Below are 21,750 nucleotides of genomic sequence, written 5' to 3' on the forward strand. Positions count from 1 at the left end.
TCACCCAGTCTTGCAAGTTCTTCCTTTTCATTCTGTCCTGTGGTCTCTGCAGATCACTCTTAACACCCTAGCTCTGTGCTGACAGAAGTGTTTATATATTTTATTTTGTGTATCTGTACAAACTAAGTAAAAAGTTGTAGTTTTAGGTGTTTTGTAAAAGGGGGTTTTCCTGGTTAACTAGTTACCAAATTTCTAAGACTAGAAATTCTGACTATATTTTGTGTATTGGAAGGCAGCTATGCTCACCACTATACCGCCAACTCACCGTTTGCATATTGCCTGCTAAGGTACTTGGACTTGATGCATTCTTATGAACAGTAAAAATATATAAAGCTTGAGTATGTAGTTTGAGTTTTGACAAATGGAAGATGGATGTGCCAACAGTATCATTATAACAGATTACTCTATATATTTTAAGATTTTTTTTTTTTTACTAATTGTATGTTAATGGCTTTTATAGGTAGGGTTAAGTAACTTAAGGATCATGAAGTGAATTGTGACTTAGTATAGATCTGGTTCACTTATTTTTTATAGCTCAATTTTGAAGTTACCTTTTTGTGTAATTACAACTTGCAAAGGGCAAAATTTCGCATCAGTTTAGATTTATTGCAACCAAAAATTTCTGAATATTTTTATTTTGGAAAGTTGGATTCAGATCAAATGTATATACCAAGTAAGGATTTTAGTGTGTGTCTAATTTGTCAGTTTGACATATTTTTACTTTATTGGTATAACAGCTTTTGATGTCTTAAAAACTCAGTATGAGCCAGGCAGTGGTGGCGCATGCCTTTAATCCCAGCACTTGGGAGACAGAGACAGGTGCATCTCTGTGAGTTCAAGGCCAGCCTGGTCTACAGAGCAAGTTCTAGGACAGCCAGGGCTACACAGAGAAACCCTGTCTTGAAAACCCAAAAACCTAAACAAAACTTAGTTTGTATTTACTTTAATCCCTTCTCAGTTGAAATGAAGTCTCTCTTCTGTCCTTTACTCCATTTAATTTTTCTTTTAGAAAGCATTACGAATGAATATCAGGCCAGACACAGCAATTAAATTATTTTCATGTGGACACTAATCAACAGCTTATAACAACCTGGTATTGGTTTTTGTGATTATTGATGGATAGCAGATGTGCATACTATTTGAAAGTAGGACTGTAGCCACACACCCTTAATTTTTTAATAGCAAATATGTTTACACTTTTAATTCAAAGCTAGAGTAGAAGCCATTGAGGCCAAAATAAATTAGGAGACAAGTAGGCTACATAACTCAAAAGAGTTAATAACTGCTGATGGAAAGAGATTTCTCCTGTACAAGACTTCTAAGAAGCCTGGAAGATGATTTATAAAACCTACGGAGTGTTTCCCTAATCTTCCTTTTGAATGTGTTGGTAAAAATTACAGAGCATATTCTGTATTAATACTTTTATTAGTACTTCTAGATAGCTGTAGTCCCCAAAAAAGGCTCACTGCAATAAAAGATGAACCAAGCCTACTCCTTAGTCTGTTCCCACCAATTAGTTTTCACTTCTGAGTTCAAAATAAGATAAGTGGCAGCCGAGGTAAGATTTAGATGGTTGGGTGAGGGCGACATTTGATCTTGAGACTGTTTCTGTTCTCCCAAGAGTTTCTTCTGCACACTCAGGTCTTGTAGCCCTCAATGCTTTTCATCCCAGAAGCTCATCACTAGACGGGCTCACATTCCTCACACTGCCTGTTCCCTTGTTTTCTAAGGAATAAAAAAGAAAAAAGAACAGGAAAAAAATTTATTTACCCCTTTAAAAAAGACTTATTATTATGAGTGCTATGCTGCATCTATTTATGTGCACCAGCAGAGTTCAGAAGGGGGCTTCTCATTTCCTGGAACGTGAGTTTGTGAGCCACTGTGTGGGTTTGGGAATGGAACTTAGTTCTTCTGCAAGAGCAGTAAGTGCTCTTACCATTTAGTTTATTTAGGAAGATTATACCATTTACACATTATTTGATTAATCTCAAAGCCTTTACCTTGGTATTAAAACACATGAACAGAATTAAGATTGGAATAGAAAAATATATTATCAGTGCTTTGAGTATTTCATTTAAGACAGTGGTTCTCAACCAGTGGATGTGACTCATAACAGTAACAAAATTAAAGTTATAAAATAGCAATGAAAATAATTTTATGGTTGGGGGTCACCACAACACGAGGAACTGCATTAAAGGTCTCAGCATTAGGAAGGCTGAGAACCATTGATTTAAGAAATACTGTAGAATTTCTCAGACTTCAGGGACAAGGGCTGAGGGGTTGGGTAAGCAGAAGATCCTAGGCTCAGGTATTTTGTATTCTTATCTATATTGCTGAATGCTTTTTAGCATGTGAGATTTTTGTGCTGATGAAAACCTCATAATCACAGACTGACTTTAATATTTTGTGGTATTTATTTATAGTATTGTTAAATATAAATGTAAAGTCCCTTTTTCATTATTCTTAGAAAAGTATTCTAGAATGTCTACATAGTTAGCATATGTACCTGCTTTTTAATAAAACACTTGTTTTGTGGCAGGACTCACAAGCTGTTCTGAGAGGCACTGATAAAAAGGCTTGTGATGTGAAAATTCAAGGTCCCCCCACCCTGGCAAAGTGTGGGCTTGCTGGAAACAAACACTTCTGAAGAAAATCTTGAGTGTTTTATCATTGTTTTTCTTTGCTGTTGGCATGTGAAATTACCAGATTGTCTGGGAGGATGATTTTAAATACTTTGTTTTAATGTTGAACTCTCATGTAATTTTGGGTTCATAAAGTAGTGTCACATATGGAAATTTAATTAGTGTTTTTCTGAATTGTTGATGAGCAAATTGCCAATTGCTTTATAGGTATCTGGAAATATTCCTTAGTGTTTTTTAGAGTTTCATATAAATTTCTTCAAATTATATACCTACTGTGCGGTTTCTGATAGATCATTGTGAGTAAAGATAACACTTTGGTTTTTTCTGTTCTTGTTAACGATTTTGTACTCAGGTGAAGCTTGAGATTTTCCTGAACCTAGTGGCTCAAGGACCACACTTTGAGTAACAAGGTTTAGAGAGGGATAGCAGATGTTTTCTATCAAGGTGCAAATAGTAAATAACTTATGGTTTGGCAGGCCACATACGGTTCTTGTTATAATGCCTTTCTTTTTTCTTTCTGGAGTTTGTTTTTCAACTCTTAAAATATGTAAGGATCATGTTAGCTTATAGAGCCATACAAAAACATGGTGTGGTCAGATTGCTTGTAATCACTTGTCTCTAAGAAAGGTGTATGCATTTAGTTGTTCCCAGAAACAAAAATTCTGAAAGAGTTGTCTTGACTTTTCAGCATTTTAGATGATCATGTGACTCGTGTGACTTTTTTGACCTAACTTATTGATAAGGTGAATCACTATTGCTGCTTTGAACGCTATTTTGGTTTTTTTGCAGATTTAAAAAAGTTTAATGGAAACAATTTATATACAGTAAAATTCACCCTTTAGTTTCAGTATTGTAAACAGCTGCATACAATTACATCCTGTCAAAGGTAAAGCCACACATTAAAGGTGTAAGCAGATTTTAATCAGTAATATATTGCAGTGGGAAAAAGATTAGCATAAACTGGACTCTAATTTGTACAAGGATGTTCATCCTACAAGGAAACTAAGGGAGGAAGAGGAGGCAAAGGGAAGAGGTCTAGTTTGGGAAAACTTGCCTTTATTTGTCAGCATATTATATATTAAACTACAGGGTGGAGAGGTGGGTCCGTGGTTAAGAACCTGTGCTGCTCATGCAGAGAATCAGAACTCCATTTTCAGCATCCATGTTGGGTGACTCAGTTACCTGAAACTCTAGTTCCAAGGGATCTGATGTCTTCTGGACTCCTTGAACACTTGTGCCACCTGCACTTGGACACAGACACATAAATAAAAACAAACCTTAAAGAACTCTACAAGTGGTTACTAGAACTAAGAAATGATTTGAGAAAGACCCCAGGTTGTAAGAGTGCATTCAAAGCAGTTATGGGGCTGGAGAGACAGTAAAAGCACCTGCTGCACAAATCTGCTTACCAGACTTTGACCCCTGGCGCTCATGTAAGGCTGAAGAGAGAAGCAGCTCAACAAAGTTGTCCTATGGCCTACTCTGTGCACTTGTGCTGTGGCACATGTGCAGCCATCCCTCATGTATGCACACATACAATAGCAAGGAACAATTGGGAATTAAAATGTTAAATTGCATAGCTTACAATAAACATGGAATGCTTAAGTGTAAAAGTAACTATGAAACCTGTAGCTCTCAAAGACTTCAAAGACCTAAATAAACTAAGAAATAAACTTAATGGTGGATTAGAAGATGTAGTATTTGATATGCTAATTCACCCATGCTGAGTAACATTTTCAGTCATAAACAGGCACTCAGCATAATTTAATTTAGAAATTGGCAAGCTAATCTAATACTGATTAAGAAAATCAGAGATTCAGTTGCCAATACTACTTGTTAGAAACAAAAAATAGTTTCATTGTTGCACAAAGGAACACACGAGAAAGGCAAAAGTAGCTCAGCAAGGCAATTTTTACAAAAAGGAATTCCAAAACAGACTAGCTCTTGCCTTCCAGGAGAGAAAGTTCAGTTGGTTTTTGTTCTAACTTAGTTGGTGACTGTGCTTTTTTCCCCCCATTGCCTGAGGAAATCACCTCACAGATGATGGAATATAATGATAGGTCATTAGGGGTTAGTTTAATACTGTGTCCATTTAGCTGGATAATAATTGTAGATTTTCTTCTAGGGTCTATGATCTGTCTAGCCACAGCTTCTTGGCCTGATCATGGTACTAGGTGTGGATTTCATTTTGTGGAGTGGACTGTAAAGCCTAGTAGAAAGTGGTCGGTTACTCCCATAACTTGTGTGTCACTGTGCTCCAGTCATCGTGTCGTGTTAGGCACAGTTGTTATTGTGGCTTACGGGATTTGTGCCTGGTTAAGAGGGATGGTTGTTTCTCCTCTGGGAGCATTGATAGCACCTTCCAACACTAGGAAAGCTAGCTAGTAGGGGTGATGTTTCCAGGTGAGTACCAGCTTGGTTTCTTCATGTTCTGTGATTCAGGTAGGTAGTTTCTTAAGCAATGGGGTCCTATCAAGTTCTGGAGGGTAGCCAGGAACTGGCAATAGCCTATAACGTTTGGAGCTCTTCAAGGACTTCACTGGTCAATAATTTCAGAAGTAATTCATTCCTGGAACTGGGCCTTTTCTATGTTAACCTTTTTTGTTTATTTGTTGTTTTGTTTTGTTTTTCGAGACAGGGTTTCTCTGTAGCTTTGGAGCCTGTCCTGGAACTAGCTTTTGTAGACCAGGCTGTTCTCGAACTCACAGAGATCCACCTACCTCTGACTCCTGGGATTAAAGACGTGCCCTACCACTGCCTGGCCCATTTTTACTTTTCTAAGTGTATGTATAGATATATTTTAAGAACTTCTACAGTAATAGATTTCCATATAACTTTTAAAAGTTTTTAGTATTATTTATCCTTCCCATTTTCCCTCTTCCCTCTCTCCCTCTCCACTTACCCTTTCTTAACCTTTAAAATTTTACTTATTTATTTTTATGTGTATGAATGCTTTGCCTTGGTGTCGGATCCTTGGGATTGACTTACAGATGGTTGTGAGCTGCTGCGGCAGTGCTGAGACTTGAACCCTGGTGCTCTGCAGATCAGCAGCTAGCGCTCAACCTGTGAGCCCTCCCTCCAGTCCCTATAATTCCCTTTTGTTTAAACTTTTATGCAGTGTATTCTATTTCCTCTCTCGAAAACATGGGCCCTTAATAACTTCCTGACTGCTATGAATATTCCTAATGAAACACATATCTAAACATTCAAACTTGCTTTTTTCCCCCCTTTTTAAGAATAGGGTGTCTATATAGTACAGGCTGTCCTCAAACTTATTCTCTGCTTGGGGTTACTGAGTGCTAGGATTATAGGTTGGTATCAGCATACCTACTTCAGTTTCTTTCTTGAGTAAGGCAGTTTTGTTCAGGTTGTTAATGACTTGTAAGAATTTGGTTTCAAAAAGATTATTTTAAATTTTTTGTGTGTTGGGTGTTTTGCCTTCGAGTATGCAACACATGTTGATTTCTAGAGCTTGGTGCCCAGTGCCCTGGGACTGGAGCTACAGAGAGTTATGAGCCACCAGATAAATGCTGGGGATTGAACCCAGGTCTTCTGGAAGGGCAGCCAAGTGCTCTTAGCTGGTATGCCACCTTTCCAGGTCCAAGATTTAGTCTCTTCCTCTATTTGAAAAATCTTTTAAAAGAATATTTATTACACTAATCTTACTAGTAAAGACAAACTACAATATATTGGGTGGATTAGCAAAATTAAATATATATAAAAAATTAGGTACTAAAAGTCTTGAAAGGTTACTGGGGAAATTTGAGATCCATTTGTTTTAATCCCAAATATTTTTAGTTACATTTTAAGCAGTGATTGTGAAATTTTAAAGTTTCCATTCTCAGATATTCCTAAGAAATAGAAAGTTGTTGTGTGGGAAGAGTTTATTTTGTGCTTTGCTACCATATATGGACTTGGAGAGCTTTTGTTTTGAGTCAACTGGTTAATGAGTGGAACACACTTATATCACGTATAAGAACCGAGCGTGATGACTAAACAGGTGTTGATCAGATAGTCCACCTCACGTCTCTAAGTCCTGTCTGGATTTTATTTTGAGACAGTCTTGCTTGTAAATATATGTGTGCACCACCATATTTGTCTGTCGTCTGTCTCTGTGTATATGTGTGTGCACTTGTGCACCTGTGTCAGTTCTCACCTGTGTATTGAGACAGGGTCTCTTGTACACAGCTGCATGTACTGGGCCTCTCAAGCAGCTAGTGATTTTTCCTGTCTCTTCCTCCCATTTCTTGATAGGATGTCCTGGGATTACTATGTGTGCCCTGCTGCATCCTGCTTTTTATGTGGGATCTAAACCAAGGTGGTTACATGGCAGGTGCTCTGCCCACTGAGTAGTCTCCAGCCCCTGTATGAGACTTAATGGAATTTTATTCACCCATAAATGAAAATGAAGTTATGAAATTTGCAGGAAAATAAATGTATCTGGAAGTTATTTTGTGAGGAAACCCAGACTTAAAAGACAAGAACCACATCTTATATGTGGATTTTAGCTTTTAATGTATGTATGTGCATATATGTGGGTATGAATGAGGGTATAGGCCATCAAAGGGAGAAAAGAGGTTTTGAGGAAGGTGGGGTAATGAAACATGTGTGGAGACAATGGAGGACTGCTGGGGATGTGAGGGTTCAAAGGGGGGACCAGGGATTGGGGTAGGGGAAGAGGATCAACAAAAACAAACTATGCATGAAAATGCCAAAATGAAGCATTGTGCATTGTACTCTAACAAACAGTGACAAAAATACATTGATTGCCAGGTCCACCTCAAACCAATTAAATCAGAATATCTGGTGGAAGAATCCAGATCGGTGCTGTTTTTAGTAAATTTCTTTGGTTGTTCTCAGTCGCCAAGGATGAAAATTCTGACAGCAGGCGCTTTCTCTTGTTATTTCATATCAGAAGCCAGGGAGAAAATGCATGCTAAAGAGAACTCACTCAGAAAAATCTTAGTTTTTTTTTAAGATCCAAGAACTGATTATCTCATAGATGTCCCGAAGCCTCCCACAAACTGATGAACACTACTAGATTTGCATAACTATCAACATTTGTTATGAATTTATGGGGTTTTTCTCAACTCCATTGCTTCACTGGTTATGGTGATTAAGTATTGTTTTAATGCTGTGTTGGCCTTTTGATCTGTCATTTGCTCCCTTATCATTTACATCAATACACTGTCTTGATACCTGCAAAGCAGGGAAATCAGGCTGCTAGTGTTGCCCTTGGTCTTGATTGTGGGAAGAGCCCTGTGATGTGAAAGTGCCCTTTGTCCAAAGTAGGGAGCTCTAAAGGGATTTGTTGGGATGGCTTTGGGTCTAAGAGTGTGTTGTCATTTATAGTTTTAATGAAAAGAACTCTTTTTTTATTGTAGTCATGAAAAGATTATAGGTAAAAAGCCATTGGGTTACTTATATAATTTCCTAAGCAATAGAACTTGGCTTGGACTGTCTATATAGCTGCCCTGTGTAGTCAGTACTGTTCGCCGTGTGCTCATCACTGTTAGTGCCTGATGTGAGATGACACATGCCCCTAAAACTACTGTAGACTCCTTTTTGAAATTGGCTTAAAGAAAGATTAATGAATGCAAGTGGCCTGCAGCCTCACTGGAATGAATTGCTGTGATGTTTTCTACTGCTTCCTCCGCCTCTGCCTCTGCCACTACCTTTTCTTTTTTTCTTTTTTTTTTTTTTTTTTTTTTTTTTGGTTTTTCGAGACAGGGTTTCTCTGCAGCTTTAGAGCCTGTCCTGGAGCTAGCTCTTGTAGACCAGGCTGGTCTCGAACTCACAGAGATCCGCCTGCCTCTGCCTCCCGAGTGCTGGGATTAAAGGCGTGCGCCACCACCGCCCGGCTGCCACTACCTTTTCACACTTCGTTTTTCTTTCGCTTTTTGAGATAAGGTCTGTTTGGCCCTGGCTGATATGGAATTTGCTATTTGTCCCAGGCTCACCTCCAATTCCAGGTCCTTGAGCTTCTACCCAAATTCTAGAGTTCCAGGTACTTGCTGTCATAACCAGAAGTTGAGGTCGATCTGTCTGATTGGCAAGACTGGGTGGGGCTTGTGCACATGTTCTGATTGCAGGGGAGGACTGGAGAGCAAATATCTGCTTTTCTGTTTCTGCACTTTCAAGATGGGGCCCTATCTTATAAAATGAAGGATTCTTTAAGTACACAGGGAAGTAGTTTAAATGATGGGTACCTCCCCACCCCGTTCCCCAGTACCAAGTTTCTGACAGCATTTTCTGAGTGAAAACGAATCGCAGTTTGTGGATGTTTTTGCTACAGCTTGAATCTTGCTTGTGTTTCTCCCCTTTCTAATGTTGGACGAATGATTGAGATATGATAATCAATATAAAAGGAGATGGTGCAGAATTTTAAAGTGTATATAAACCAGGTCCTAGGAACAATATACTTGGTCCCTTTGTTTTATTAAAATATTAAGGAAAAATCTGGCTTATACTTTATGCATATTACAAAATCAAAGCTTAGATACTTTAAAAAGGCTTTCCAAAGTTAGACTAGCAGCAGATCTACCACATGGATTAGGTCATGGATTACCGCTGTTCATATGAGTTTAAGATAGGGACAGTTGGAAAGATTGTGAGAGCCAGAGATGGTGGATGACTTAAAGAAAACTTCTCTGGACACACCAAGGCAGTTATACATAGGAGCATACAGGAGTTGTGACATCATGCACAGAGAATACATGATCCCCACCCTCCCAAAAGCTCAAGTCAGACAGAAATATCAGTATTTCCTGTAAGCTTATGCCTCCTGTATTTAGTTACTACAATAGCTGTCTCATATATTCTGTTTTAAATTGTCATTATTTACTGTGGAGTGACTAGCATGGTAGAAGTTACTATTATAACTGCAACTCTTGAATTATTAAGTGTGCTAGCTAGCATTTTATTCATTTATTTGTCCATCCGTCCATCCATCCATCCATCCATCCATCCATCCATCCATCCATCCATCCATTCATCTACTTCTCTATCTAATCTAGTTGTTAAAGACAGGGTTTCTCTAGTTGTTAAAGACAGTCTTGGCTGTTCTGGAACTAGCTTGTAGACCAGGCTGGCATCAAACTCACAGAGATCTGCCTGCCTCTACCCTCCTAAGTGCTGGCATTAAAGGTGTGCGCCACCACCACCTGGCACTTGCTAGCATTTTAAATTAGAATGGGATAAGATTGCATATGCTAAAATACAGACGTAAGAAGGTGTATGATGTCTTTTGGAAAGAGTGTTTACTCACAGTGTTTGGAGTAGAGACAGGGCTGGTAGGACTCCTGCATTTTTGACTGAGTTCTGCTTAGGTCTGTGAATGGTATGCCACAAGAAAACACCAGTGAGAGAGAAACATTTGTTACTCTTCTCAAGAGGATGTAAGGTAGGAAACATTAAGGCATGGATCTGGAAAGGTAGGCGTCTATAAGTGAATCTTTCTGTTCAGCTACCATTGTTTCATTACTCTCCTCAGTTTATTCCTCTGTATAGAATTGAGAGATGCACATAAAATGCATGTGCTGGGGACAGACCAATCAAATTCATTAATGGTTTCCTAAATCCTTAATGAGACAAGTTAGGGCTGGAGAGATGTCTCAGTAGGTAAAATGTTGCCAGGTAAGCATAACCTGAGTTTGGATTCCCAGAAGCCATGTAAAACTGAACTGGTAGCCCAGCTGTAAGATACTGTGGAAGGCAGAAACAGGAAGCTCCCAAGCTAACAAGCCTAGCCTAGCCTATGCAGCAATGAACAAGAGATCCTGCTTCAAATCACATGGACACCCCTCTCTCCAATATTTTTTAATCAAATTTAAGCATCTGATTTCTCACATACCGTTTTGTTGGTGATTTGACCACTTCTGTGTCTTTATCTCAGCCCTCATGTTTTGTGCTACACTAATAATAGAATCTGTGCTCTGGAGTTTCTATTACATATACTTGTGCCCCAAGGTGGTCCCTTTTCCTTGAATGTTTCTTCTTCTGTGGCTCAGCTCAAGTGTCTTTATGTCTGGTGGGATTAACCATCTTTCTGAGATATATAAAGGAGAAGAGATCTTGAATAGCATTGAAATATTTACTGATGCGTGGGTTTTGAATGGTGAACACTCATATTGTAAATTAGCATGTCAAACTAATGAAATCCTGCCACAATGCCTTCCCCCCCAATTTATTGTGAATTCTTGCTCACCTTCTCTGCCAACTCATTCTTTAAATGCTACTTGTTTTGCTAAATCTTTCAGAAACTATTATCTACTCAGTGGATTATTAAGAATTACCATGTAGGGCTGGGGAGATGGCTCCGTGGTTCAGAGCACACACCATTCTTGCAGAGGGGCCAAGTTTGGTTCCCAGCACCCATCATGTCAGGGGGTCACAGCTTCCAGTAATTCCAGCTCCCGGGGATTAGATGCTTTGGTTGCCATGGGTACCTTCACACACATGCACATGCCCGCACACAGATGTATTCACACATACCCCTAAAAATAAGAACTTAAAAGAATCACTGTGTGGGAAGTCATGAACCTCAGCAAAAGCAATACCTTTACTACTTCAAGAAATTAAAAAAAAATCATTTTTACCTTATTCAGAAAAATGTATAAAACTTAAATGAGGCAATAAATCTTAAACATTAATTAACAGATTTTATGGGTGTAAGATACTCAGGTTGATAAAGGAGCATTAATCAAATTTGGGGAGGAAGTATTGCACTGTTGGAGTTAAACTGTGTGAATGGTGATGTGTGGAGGGAAATGGCCAGGTCATGATAAAGATTCTGGTAGAGACTCAGCAGGTCAGAGCTAGATTATGCTAATGACCCTGTCCTCTGCTCCTGAAGTGAGAAACCTGCTGAGAGCAAGGAGGGCCTTTGAGCTTTGTGAGCTAAGTCTGTTTTTAATCCTCCTGTAGAGGAAGAACATGAGGGGCCAAGAGGTAAATAATTTATTCAAGGTTCCTGTAGGAAGTGGCCAAGATTATGTTCTCTGAGGCATGTGCCACACTGTCTCTCCTGGTAAGTGCTTCACGATTAGAGGACTTTGTAACTGAAGAGTAACAGAACAGAATACAAACCCAGCATGGTAGCTCAGGCCAGTAATCCCAGCATTTGGGAGGTGGAAACAAGAGAATTAGGTGTTCAAGATCATCCTCAGCTACAAAGTTAGCTTGAGGCCTGCCTGCATGAGACAGTCTCAAAGCAAAACAAAAGTAGACAGAAACAGCTGGTGTAGTGGTAGCTGCCTGCCTGTAATGTCAGCAGGAATTAAAACATGAGTTTGAGTATAGTCTGTGCAGTAGTGAGTTCAAGACAAGCATAGTTATGCTTGAGACTATATCCATATCATTTAAACACTCTATAGAAATAAAATCAACCACAGACTTAAGTATAAAAGTGAAAACACATACAAGCAGCTTGATTTTAGGTACAGTTTCCTGAGATAATTTTTACTGAAAATGCTGTCCGTAGATGAAAACATTGGCAAAGTAGACTGACCAGGGAGCAGTGTAAAGAAAATGAAATTAGTCGTGTCAAGACTGTAGACGTACTGCTCTCTCCATTCCTTTTCACCCTCCTCAGTCTTTCTCCTCGCTGCCACCAGTTTTCAGTTTCCCCCTGCTTTCCCTGAAACATAGACAGCCATTTGATCTTCAGCTTAAAACTCTCCATGTTGCTCTTAGAATAAAGACCTTAAGGGAAACATGGCCTGCCTGCCTTCCTGTATAACTTTATCCTGTGTGAGCTAGTCCTCTCTTGCTCCGTCCAGACAGTGTCCAGTCATCACCCTTCATTTAGGAAGAGTCTGCTGTCTTTTTAGTACTTTATCACCAAGACTGTAGCATGAGTGTTGGAGAATCAGATTCTTGTTTGAATTTATCGTCTCCATTTGCTAGCTGTGCAACTGAGCAAAAGTTTCCTTTATATTATGAACCTCAGCAAAAACAATACTTTTACTACTTCACGAAATGAAAAAAATCATTTTTTTTACCTTTTCTTATTCAGAAAAATGTCCCTCAATTTGAGCCTATTTTTATACAGTTTCCCTGAGACTAGGCATTCTGTGGGGATAGGCAGGAGTAGGATGTAACAGACGGTACCTTATTTTCAGTACCCCACAGTGAGAGGTTTATCGTGTCAGTTCTGTCTCTGTTGATGATGTTGACATAGCTTGTTTTTGGTATTATCCAGACTTTCTTTGTAATTACTATCTTCTCCTTGTTAATAAGTAATCTGTAGGATGTACAATGAGATAGTGTAAATGCTCTCTTTTTTGTTTTCTTAAATTGTTTTTATTGAATTACATCTCTGCTCCCCTCCCTTCCTCTCCGCTTTCCTTCTACCCTCTCCCATGGTCTCCATGCTACCAATCTACTCAGGATATCTTATCCTTTTCTACTTCCCTCCTTGCTAGATCCTTGTATGTCTCTCTTAGGGTCTTCTTTGTTGTCTAGGTTCTCTGGGGGTTGTGAATTGTGGCTGGTTTTTCTTTGCTTTATGTCTACAAGCCACTTACAAGTGAGTACATATTATATTTCTTTCTGGATCTGGGTTACCTCACTCAATATGATGTGTTTTCTAAGTCTATACATTTGCCCACAAATTTCAAGATGTCATTATTTTTTTTTCTCCTGTGTAAATGTACCACAGTTTCCTTATCCATTCATCAGTTGAGGGACATTTAGGTTGTTTCCAGGTTCTGACTATGACAAATAATGCTGCTATGAACGGAGTTGAGTACATGCCCTTGTGGTACTATTGAGCATCCTTTAGGTATATACCCAAAAGTAGTATTGCTGGGTCTTGAGGTAGGTCGTTTCCTAATTTTCTGAGAAATCACCATACTGATATCCAAGGGAGCTGTACCAGTTTGCACTCTCACTAGCAATGGAGCAGTGTTCCCTTTACCCCACATCCTTTCCAGCATGAGTTGTCATCAGTGTTTTTGATCTTGGCCATTCTTACAGGTGTAAGATGGAATCTCAGAGTAGTTTTGATGTAAATGTTCTTTTTGCAAATAACCCTGACCTCAGGTTTTGCATCCCTGGTGTTCCTTGTCTGTATCAGGCATATCTGTACGTTGGTTTCAAGTAGTAGATTATTAAAATGTGGAAAAAATGATGTCGGATTTATTTTCAGTTTGTTGTTTCTGAGAGAGCTTTATGCATAGTAGTAATTAAAAATATTTTGTGGTTATTTATTTCATGGCTTTATTTTTTCTTTTTAATGATTTTTTAGGTTCATGTACTGGACAGACTGGGGAGAAGTGCCAAAAATAGAACGTGCTGGAATGGACGGTTCAAGTCGCTCTGTTATAATAAACACTGAAATTTACTGGCCAAACGGACTGACTCTGGATTATGAGGAGCGGAAGCTTTATTGGGCAGATGCAAAACTGAATTTTATCCATAAATCAAACCTGGATGGAACAAGTCGGTAAGATAGCCTTGCTTTAAATTTTAATTTTATGTATTTGACTGTAGGAGTGTATGTGCACATATGGGTGTGCCTGATCTCTCAGAACTGGAGTCCCAGGCATTTGTGGGGCACCTCTCTATTACATGAGTTCTGGGATCTGAATTCCATTTAATATGACTGCTCAGTAGGTACTCTTACTGCTGACTCGTCTCTAGCCTGCCATGCCTTTTTCTTTTTAAAATTTAATAACGCTTTATTATATCAACCAAAGAGTGATAGAGGAAGACATCCAACATTGAGCTTTGGCTTCTAAACATATGCACACATGTACATGTATGTGCAGGCATGAATCAGCAGCGTATACATATGCACAAACATGCTCAGCTTCCTCACTCCCATGTAGTTATATTTCTTATGTGATGTCAACATTTTCAGCATATAGACTTAGTCAGGCTTTGTTTAAAAAAAGTGCTGGTTGTCTGGGTGCACCTTTATGTGGGTGCACATCCTAGCACTCAGAATGCAGAGGGATCGAATCTCTGAATTTGGGGCAGCAGAGAGGAAACAATGGCTTCACTGTCTATGCAGGGGTGAGCAGAGAGATAACATGGCATCACTGTATGTGCAGGGGTGAGCAGAGGTAACATGGCATCACTGTCTATGCAGGGGTGAGCAGGGTGGTAACATGGCATTACTGTGCAGGGGTGAGCAGGAAGGTAACATGGTATCACTGGCTCTATGCAGGCGTGAGCAGGGAGGTAACATGGTATATCATAGGATTTGAAAGTAGGGAAGCTCCAAAAGAACATCAGCTCTGAGGGACAGTAGGATGTGGCATATATTACGTTTGGCAGGTGGATTTCTGAGTTCAAGGCCGGCTTGGTTTATAGAACTGAGTTCCAAGGACTATCAGGGCTAAACAGAGACCTTGTTCAAACTCCTCTGTCCTCCCAAAAAATGATTGGCAGGAAATATGGAACATGAGAGGCTGCTCACTGAAATATCTGGCAAGTGTTGTATGTCCATAGGAAGGACAGGTGGAGTTAGGAATTTAACCCCAGTGAACTCTTTGAAAATGGTAAGACCAGGGTTCTTACTCAGGTTAGGGCACCACATTGAATAGAAAGAAATTGCCTGAGAGAACTGTTTCACAGTTGTACAGAAAGGTACACTGAAACAGGGAGAGAGAAGGGAGGAGAGAAGAGTTTTCAAGAAGAGGACACCTAGTGGCTCTCAGAAGCTAAACTGAACATCATTGGAACAAGGGGGATGTGTTTTGTGAAGCTAAAACTACCTTAAATATTGCTTTCTTTTTAAAAGTTCAGAGAAAATATTTTGACAAAGGAGAATCAGAAAAGAATCAGATGAAGTGCCGTTTAAAGTTACTGCAAAGGAAGAAAGAATAAGGAACAGAACACACACACACACACACACACACACACACACACACACACACACACACACACACAGAGCATTCCAGAAAACTTCAACATAGAAGAGAGGGCAAACCTTTGTTTAAATATGACCAAAAGTTAATGTGAATCAGTATAACATGTAAAGGAAAATGACACTAGAAAAGTTCTGAAATTAGATTACTAAAACTTAGAAAAATTTGTAAGTGAAATAAAAATCATTTTAGGTAAAGGAAAAGTAAACAACCGAAGAACAAAAAAAAATCTGCCTTAAATGATCAGTGACAAGAAAGTTTGGTAGAAGTTAAAAGGAGGAAAATGTAATTTTATAGATCTTGATAGGACATCTAATAGAGACTTTCCAAGTGTTTCAATAACACTGAAAAACTTACAGGAAGATGTTGACAAAAAATTGAAATAAAAGCAGAAAGAAATTTCTATCTGAAATGGACAATTCTTGAAGTGAAAAAATCACTAGGGAATTTAAACAAAAACAAACAACAAAACAAAACAAACAGGAAACTTGAGATAGGGCAAGGAACAGTATCAAGTGGAGGACTAGAAAGAACAAAAACTGTGAGAGGGAATGGCGGTGTGGGAGTTCATTGAGTGCACTAGTGTGTCCAACGTCTAGATTCCAGAGGAAAAGAGGAAGAAAGGAAAAGTGAGAAATGTCTGAAGAAACCATTGCTGGAAACCATCAGATCTGAAGAAAGACAGGAGTACCAGTGTTTGAGAAGCTGTTGAACTTCATGCAAGAGAACATAGCATAAGACAAATTATAAGCACATTCAGAAAAGCCAAAGATACATAATGTTAAAAGTAAAAAGAGAAGTGACTTGTTATGTACAAGGGAACTTTGATTATAGAATAGGCAGAATTCTTAAAGAAACAATGTAGACTAAAAGGCAGTTGGCCAGTTTTCAAAGCGCCAAAAGAAAAAAAAAAGTAAACTTGGAATCCTATATCCATCAAAACTTCAAAAGTAAGAAAGTGAAACATTCCCAAATAAACAAAAGCTGGAAGGATCTTTCCATTATAACATTTTTTCTTTGGGCAAACAAACCATTAGGGCACAACAGACTGGGAAGCCTGCTACACTAGTCCTCCTGAAGCTTGATGATTAGGATGTAGGAAATGCTCTTTGTACTTGGCTTTTGCATGGACTTTCCATAGTGCTTTGTTCATTTTTATTTGGCGTCTCATTCTCTGTCTGCAGCCTCCTGAGCTCTTGCTAGTTTCTTATTTTTTTAACTTTTCCTGCTGAGGTCTCTGATTTAGTGTTACCTGGTTTCACCAGATTATTTTTTTCCAGATCTTATTGGTTTGTTTATTACCCTATTATGTCTTTAACCTGTTTTAAAAACAAAATCCAATTTTCCCTTTCACGGATAATTGAGATTGCTTGCATTGGTGTATATTTACAAATTTATGTTTTTTATATATATATGTATATATATATACGTGTATATAATATAGGATTGGAAAAATAACATTTATATTTTTATATTTCTAAATCTTTATAAAGAACGCATATTCCTTTTATAATCAGGAGAAAAATAACTGGGGAAAAAGAATTCAGGTATCAGAATTTGCTATGGTTTTGGTTCCTCTGTGTGTTTCCTCTCATTTCTAAAACTTACTAACTTTTCTTCTGGCCAATTTATAATCTTTTGGGGCCCAGTTTTTAGCTTAAATTTTCCTCATGAGACCCAGTTAGATATTATTTTGAAATATTCTGTCAATCAAAAATCAAAAATGCCATGGTTGGCATTTAGAGGTCAGAGGATAACTTAAGAGTCAATTCCTAGGTGGTGGTGGTACACACCTTTATTCCCAGGTGGATCTCTGAATTCAAGGCCAGTGTGGTCTATAGGAGCTAGTTCTAGGACAGCTAGGGCTGTTACACAGAGAAATCCTCTCGAAAAACAAACAAAAACCAAGCAAGAAAGAGTCAATTCCTTCTTTCTACCACACGGGCCCTTCTCATCAGGACTTGGCAGCAAGTGTCCTTACCTGTTGAGCCATCATGATGGTCCCCATTCTGTCAGTTTTAATAATAGTTTATTCATTAGTTCTGTTACTGAATTCTTTCTTAATGTAGATAAGATTTCATCGTTGGACATATGATTTAAGAATGTTTCTGTCACTACAGCTTGTGTCTCCATTTTCTTGATGGCATATTTTGAAACAAATATTAAAGATTTATTATAAGCAATTTATCAGTGTTTTTTCTTTTTGTGTTTTGTTTTTGTTTTTCGAGACAGAGTTTCTGTGTGTAGCTTTGGAACATGTCCTGGAACTCACTCTGTAGACCAGGCTGGCCTTGAACTCAAAGAGATCTACCTATTTCTGCCCCCCAAGTGCTAGGATTAAAGCACCTGGCCAATTGATAGTTTTTGCTCTTGTTAAATTGCTTTTGGTGCTCCTAGTAACCTTTGTCTGACACGAAGTGATAAATATTTTCTTCTATGAGAGAAACTCCCAAGAGTTTTATTAGTATAATGCTTACGTTTAAATCAGATGTATGATTCATTTTGATTTGCTTATGTAGGTTAGCTCTTGAATTTCTTTATAAAATATATCCCTGATAGTATTTTAAATGGATAACTTGAAAAGGAATTCAGTGTTATATATTGATGTATTACAGTATAAGAATTTTACTCATAGTGTTGGAGATTGAGTCCAGGGCCTCACTACGTACTATGGGCTAAGGTTTTAATCTAGGTCCTCATGCCTGCTGGGCAATGCAGTACCCCTGAACTGTATATCCTTTGCCCTTTATGCTATTATTTATTTTTAAAGAAATACATTAATTTTTAAAGTATGTTATTATTTTTGTGTGTGGGGAGATCAGAGGACAACTTTTGGGAATCGATTCTCCCCTTTTACTTTTATGTGAGCTATGGGACCAAACTCAGGCTGCCAGGCTTGCCTAGTAAGGACCCTTCCCCATTGAGCCATCTTGACAGCCCTTCTTTATTTTTGTGGTGCTCAGTATTGAAACAAGGACCTCATACATGTCAGGCAAATACATTTATTCCTAGTCATTATTTTCAGTAGCAAAATTAGAACAGTTATTTTTCATTACTTAACATAATAGAAGTACAAACTATTTTTGTTTATGAATCATTTACTCTTATAATCTTGTTGAATTCACTAGGTTTGGGAAGATTGGTTTTAAAAAAGCTACATATTCTGTATACATAATCATATCATCTGGGTGGGGTGTTCTTTTGCTTGGTCACAGCAGCTACATCCTCTGATACAGTATAGAGTAGAGACATCTTTTGCTCCTCCAGGATCAGCACTTATTGCCAGATTAGCAGAATGTTAGGCGCAGTTTTTTTTGTAAAGTGCTTTCTTCAGGTGAAGGAAGTTTTCTTTTATTCTTAGTTTATTGACTTCATTTTAAATCATGAATGATTATGGATCTTGCCTATTTATTTTATATCTATAGAAATGGTTGTGTTTAAAAAAATAAACATTGTAAATGGCTCTTTTAATTGTTAAACCAAGCTTGTATTTCTTGGATGAATTCACCTTAGTGATGATTTGTAATTCTTTTTATATGCTCTGTTGAGAATTTTTATGTCCTTGTTCATGAAGGATATTAGTATATATTTGTTTTTTGTGGTATCTTTGTGTCATTGTTACTTTAGAACCAGCCTCTAAGAATGAGTTGGGAAATGTCTTCTTTACCTTTATTCTCCCAGAGTGTGTTAGCAAATATTTCTGTCGTCTGCCTATCTTATTTGTTTGTTTGTTTGCTTGCTTGCTTGCTTGCTGTGTCTGGTAGATTTAATCTGTGATGCTGTATGGGCCTGGCTATTTCTTAGGGATTCTGTGACTGACTGAGTTTATTTATGCAGCTCTGTTGTCTTCCTCCATGAATTTTTATTAGTAATTGGTTTCTTTCTAAGAATGTTTCCATTTCCTGTAAGTTGACTAATTTATTGTCACAAAGTTGTTTATAGTTGCTCCTTGTAATACATTTTTTGATTTTTTTTAAAAAAAGTATGATGTTCTCCTTTCAGTTATGATGTTCAGTTTTAGTTTATGCCTTTTTTTCTTTGCCAATATAGCTACAGGTTGCAGTTTCATTAATTTTTCAAAGAATTAACTTTCTATGTTATATCTTCCCATACTTCTTTTTGCCTTAGTGTACTCTTCCTTTTCCAGTGTTTTCAGGCTGAGGTGGGTTGAAAGTAGGTTAATTTGCCATCTGTCTCCTAATTAAGGCATTTGTAGTCTATAAATTTATCTCACTCCTTTGATTGGTGCTCATACATTTTTATGCATTGTATTTGTGTTTTATTTTAGCTCAGTATTTAACCAATCTTGTGATTTCTTCATTGGCTAGTTGTTTTTGTTTGTTTTTTTTTTCATATTTTCATCTGGTTCTCATTCTGTATGATTGCCTACATAGACCTCAGATTTGTGGTACTATTTCTGCCTCAACCTCTGAAGTGTTATTAGGATTATAGCTATGAGTTTCCTGCCTCGTGACACACTGCTTATTTAGAAGAAAATGAGGAAAAATTTAGAAAATGAAAAATTGAGAAAGAAATTTAATTTCTCGGTTCTTTATTTTTATTTCTTTTATAAAAGATTTATTCATGTGTGAGTGTTTTACCTGAATGTATGTGTATGTGCATTGTGTGTGCTTGGTGCCTATGGAAGTCAGAGGAGGGGACTGATCCCTAGGACTAGGATGGTTGTGAACCGCAAGGGGTTCTGGAAACTGAACCCAGGTCCCTTGTAAGAGCAGTAAGTGCTCTTAACTGGTGAGCCATCTCTTCAGCCCTGGTTTTTAGTTTCTTGATGAATTCCAATTTGGACAGAAAAAACACTTTGTATAGCTTTAGCATTTATTGTTGGATGGGCCTGGAGTACTGGGTTATATAAACCTGTCTCACTTCACCAGGCAAAGGCATGCATTAGTATGGATGCTTATATTTTAGTCGTGGAGAGTGAACACAGGCCCTTATGAGTGTTAGTGAGTGCTCCGTTTCTGAGCCACGTCCCCTGAGATTTAGTTTTTTAATGAGCTGGCATGTATAGTTGGAATGTAACAGTGGTAGAGAGAGCCCTTGCCTGCATATGCATTGTAGTGAAGGAGCTGCGGGCTGTATTCTTGCCGCCCGGCTCCTGGACGCCTGGCTACTGGCTTCCTGGCTAGCTTATGCCCTGAAATAACAACACACAAATTGTATTATTTTAAACACTGCTTGGCCCATTAGCTTCAGCCTCTTACTAGCCAACTCTCACATTTTGATTAACCCATATTTAGTGATGGGGGGTCCTATGTCCATCTTGGGTGAGAGCTTCATTGCATCTGACTCACTTCCCTTCTTCCCAGCATTCTGTTCTGTCTACTCCACCCACCTATGTTCTGACCTATAAGGCCAAGCAGTTTTCTTTATTAATTAACCAATGAAATCAACAGATTGATAGAAGACCCTCCTCCATCAATGCATGCCCTGAATTCAGTTCCCAGGTCTACAAGAAAAATCAGGAAATGAAAGGAGAAAATTGATGATTTAGGTCAACTAGTCAGTATGATGTTCTAAAATATAAATTAGTTGCTTTCCTCTTGTGCTCAGTTTTTAATTTTTAAAATAAAATGTCTTGAATTTGCAACGCTTTAAGTCAGGACTGGTTCATGTGCCGCAGATACTGTTTCCACAATCCCACAGTTGTCCTTGCCAGAGACCATGAAGTCACCCTATGAACGCAAAGTTGAACTGTGCTCTTCAGTAGCTTATGTATTCATGTCTGTCTCACCCATCTCCCTGAGGCTGAGTATTGAAAAACACAGTTTATGAAAATATCGAAGTATTTATTGTCTTAAATGTTTGTTTGACTGAAATCATAATTTACTCATTTTGTCGAGAGCACTTGCTAATTGAACAGCTCTGACACTGCAGAGTGCTGTGGCTGAGGGCTAGAGCTTCCTTTATGCAGTATGTTTTGTTTGTGAAATTCTAGTTTTGTATTATGAACATAGTGCCAATGGTTAGCTGTCTGAATTGAGAGGTTTAGTTATAGTAAAAGAAAAACAAATAAAATAGCTTAGATGATAATTTTCTAGAGTTAGACTGAGTCCTGTCACTTTAGCATCATGTGTATGTTTTCAGTTGTAGTTACTAAAATCATAAGGTTGAAAAGCAGGCTCAAGCTCTTTGTTCTTGCACATTAAGAGGGACAGACCTCTCGTCTTAAATCTACTTTCTGGTGCCAACTGTTACCCCTGGGGTTTTCCTCA

At 38.2% G+C, this 21,750-nt stretch overlaps 1 protein-coding gene across 1 annotated transcript in view; it reads left to right on the forward strand.

Annotated features, from left to right (window-relative positions):
- Positions 1-21,750, forward strand: part of Lrp6 (LDL receptor related protein 6) — a 123,417-nt gene that overhangs the window by 31,213 nt on the left and 70,454 nt on the right. Inside the window, exon 3 of the mRNA XM_038318382.1 lies at positions 13,891-14,088. Coding sequence (XP_038174310.1) covers positions 13,891-14,088 — 198 coding nt within the window. The remainder of the gene's footprint in view (positions 1-13,890; positions 14,089-21,750) is intronic.

The sequence above is a fragment of the Arvicola amphibius genome, chromosome 2 (assembly GCF_903992535.2).
Source record: "Arvicola amphibius chromosome 2, mArvAmp1.2, whole genome shotgun sequence".
Taxonomy (NCBI): domain Eukaryota; kingdom Metazoa; phylum Chordata; class Mammalia; order Rodentia; family Cricetidae; genus Arvicola; species Arvicola amphibius.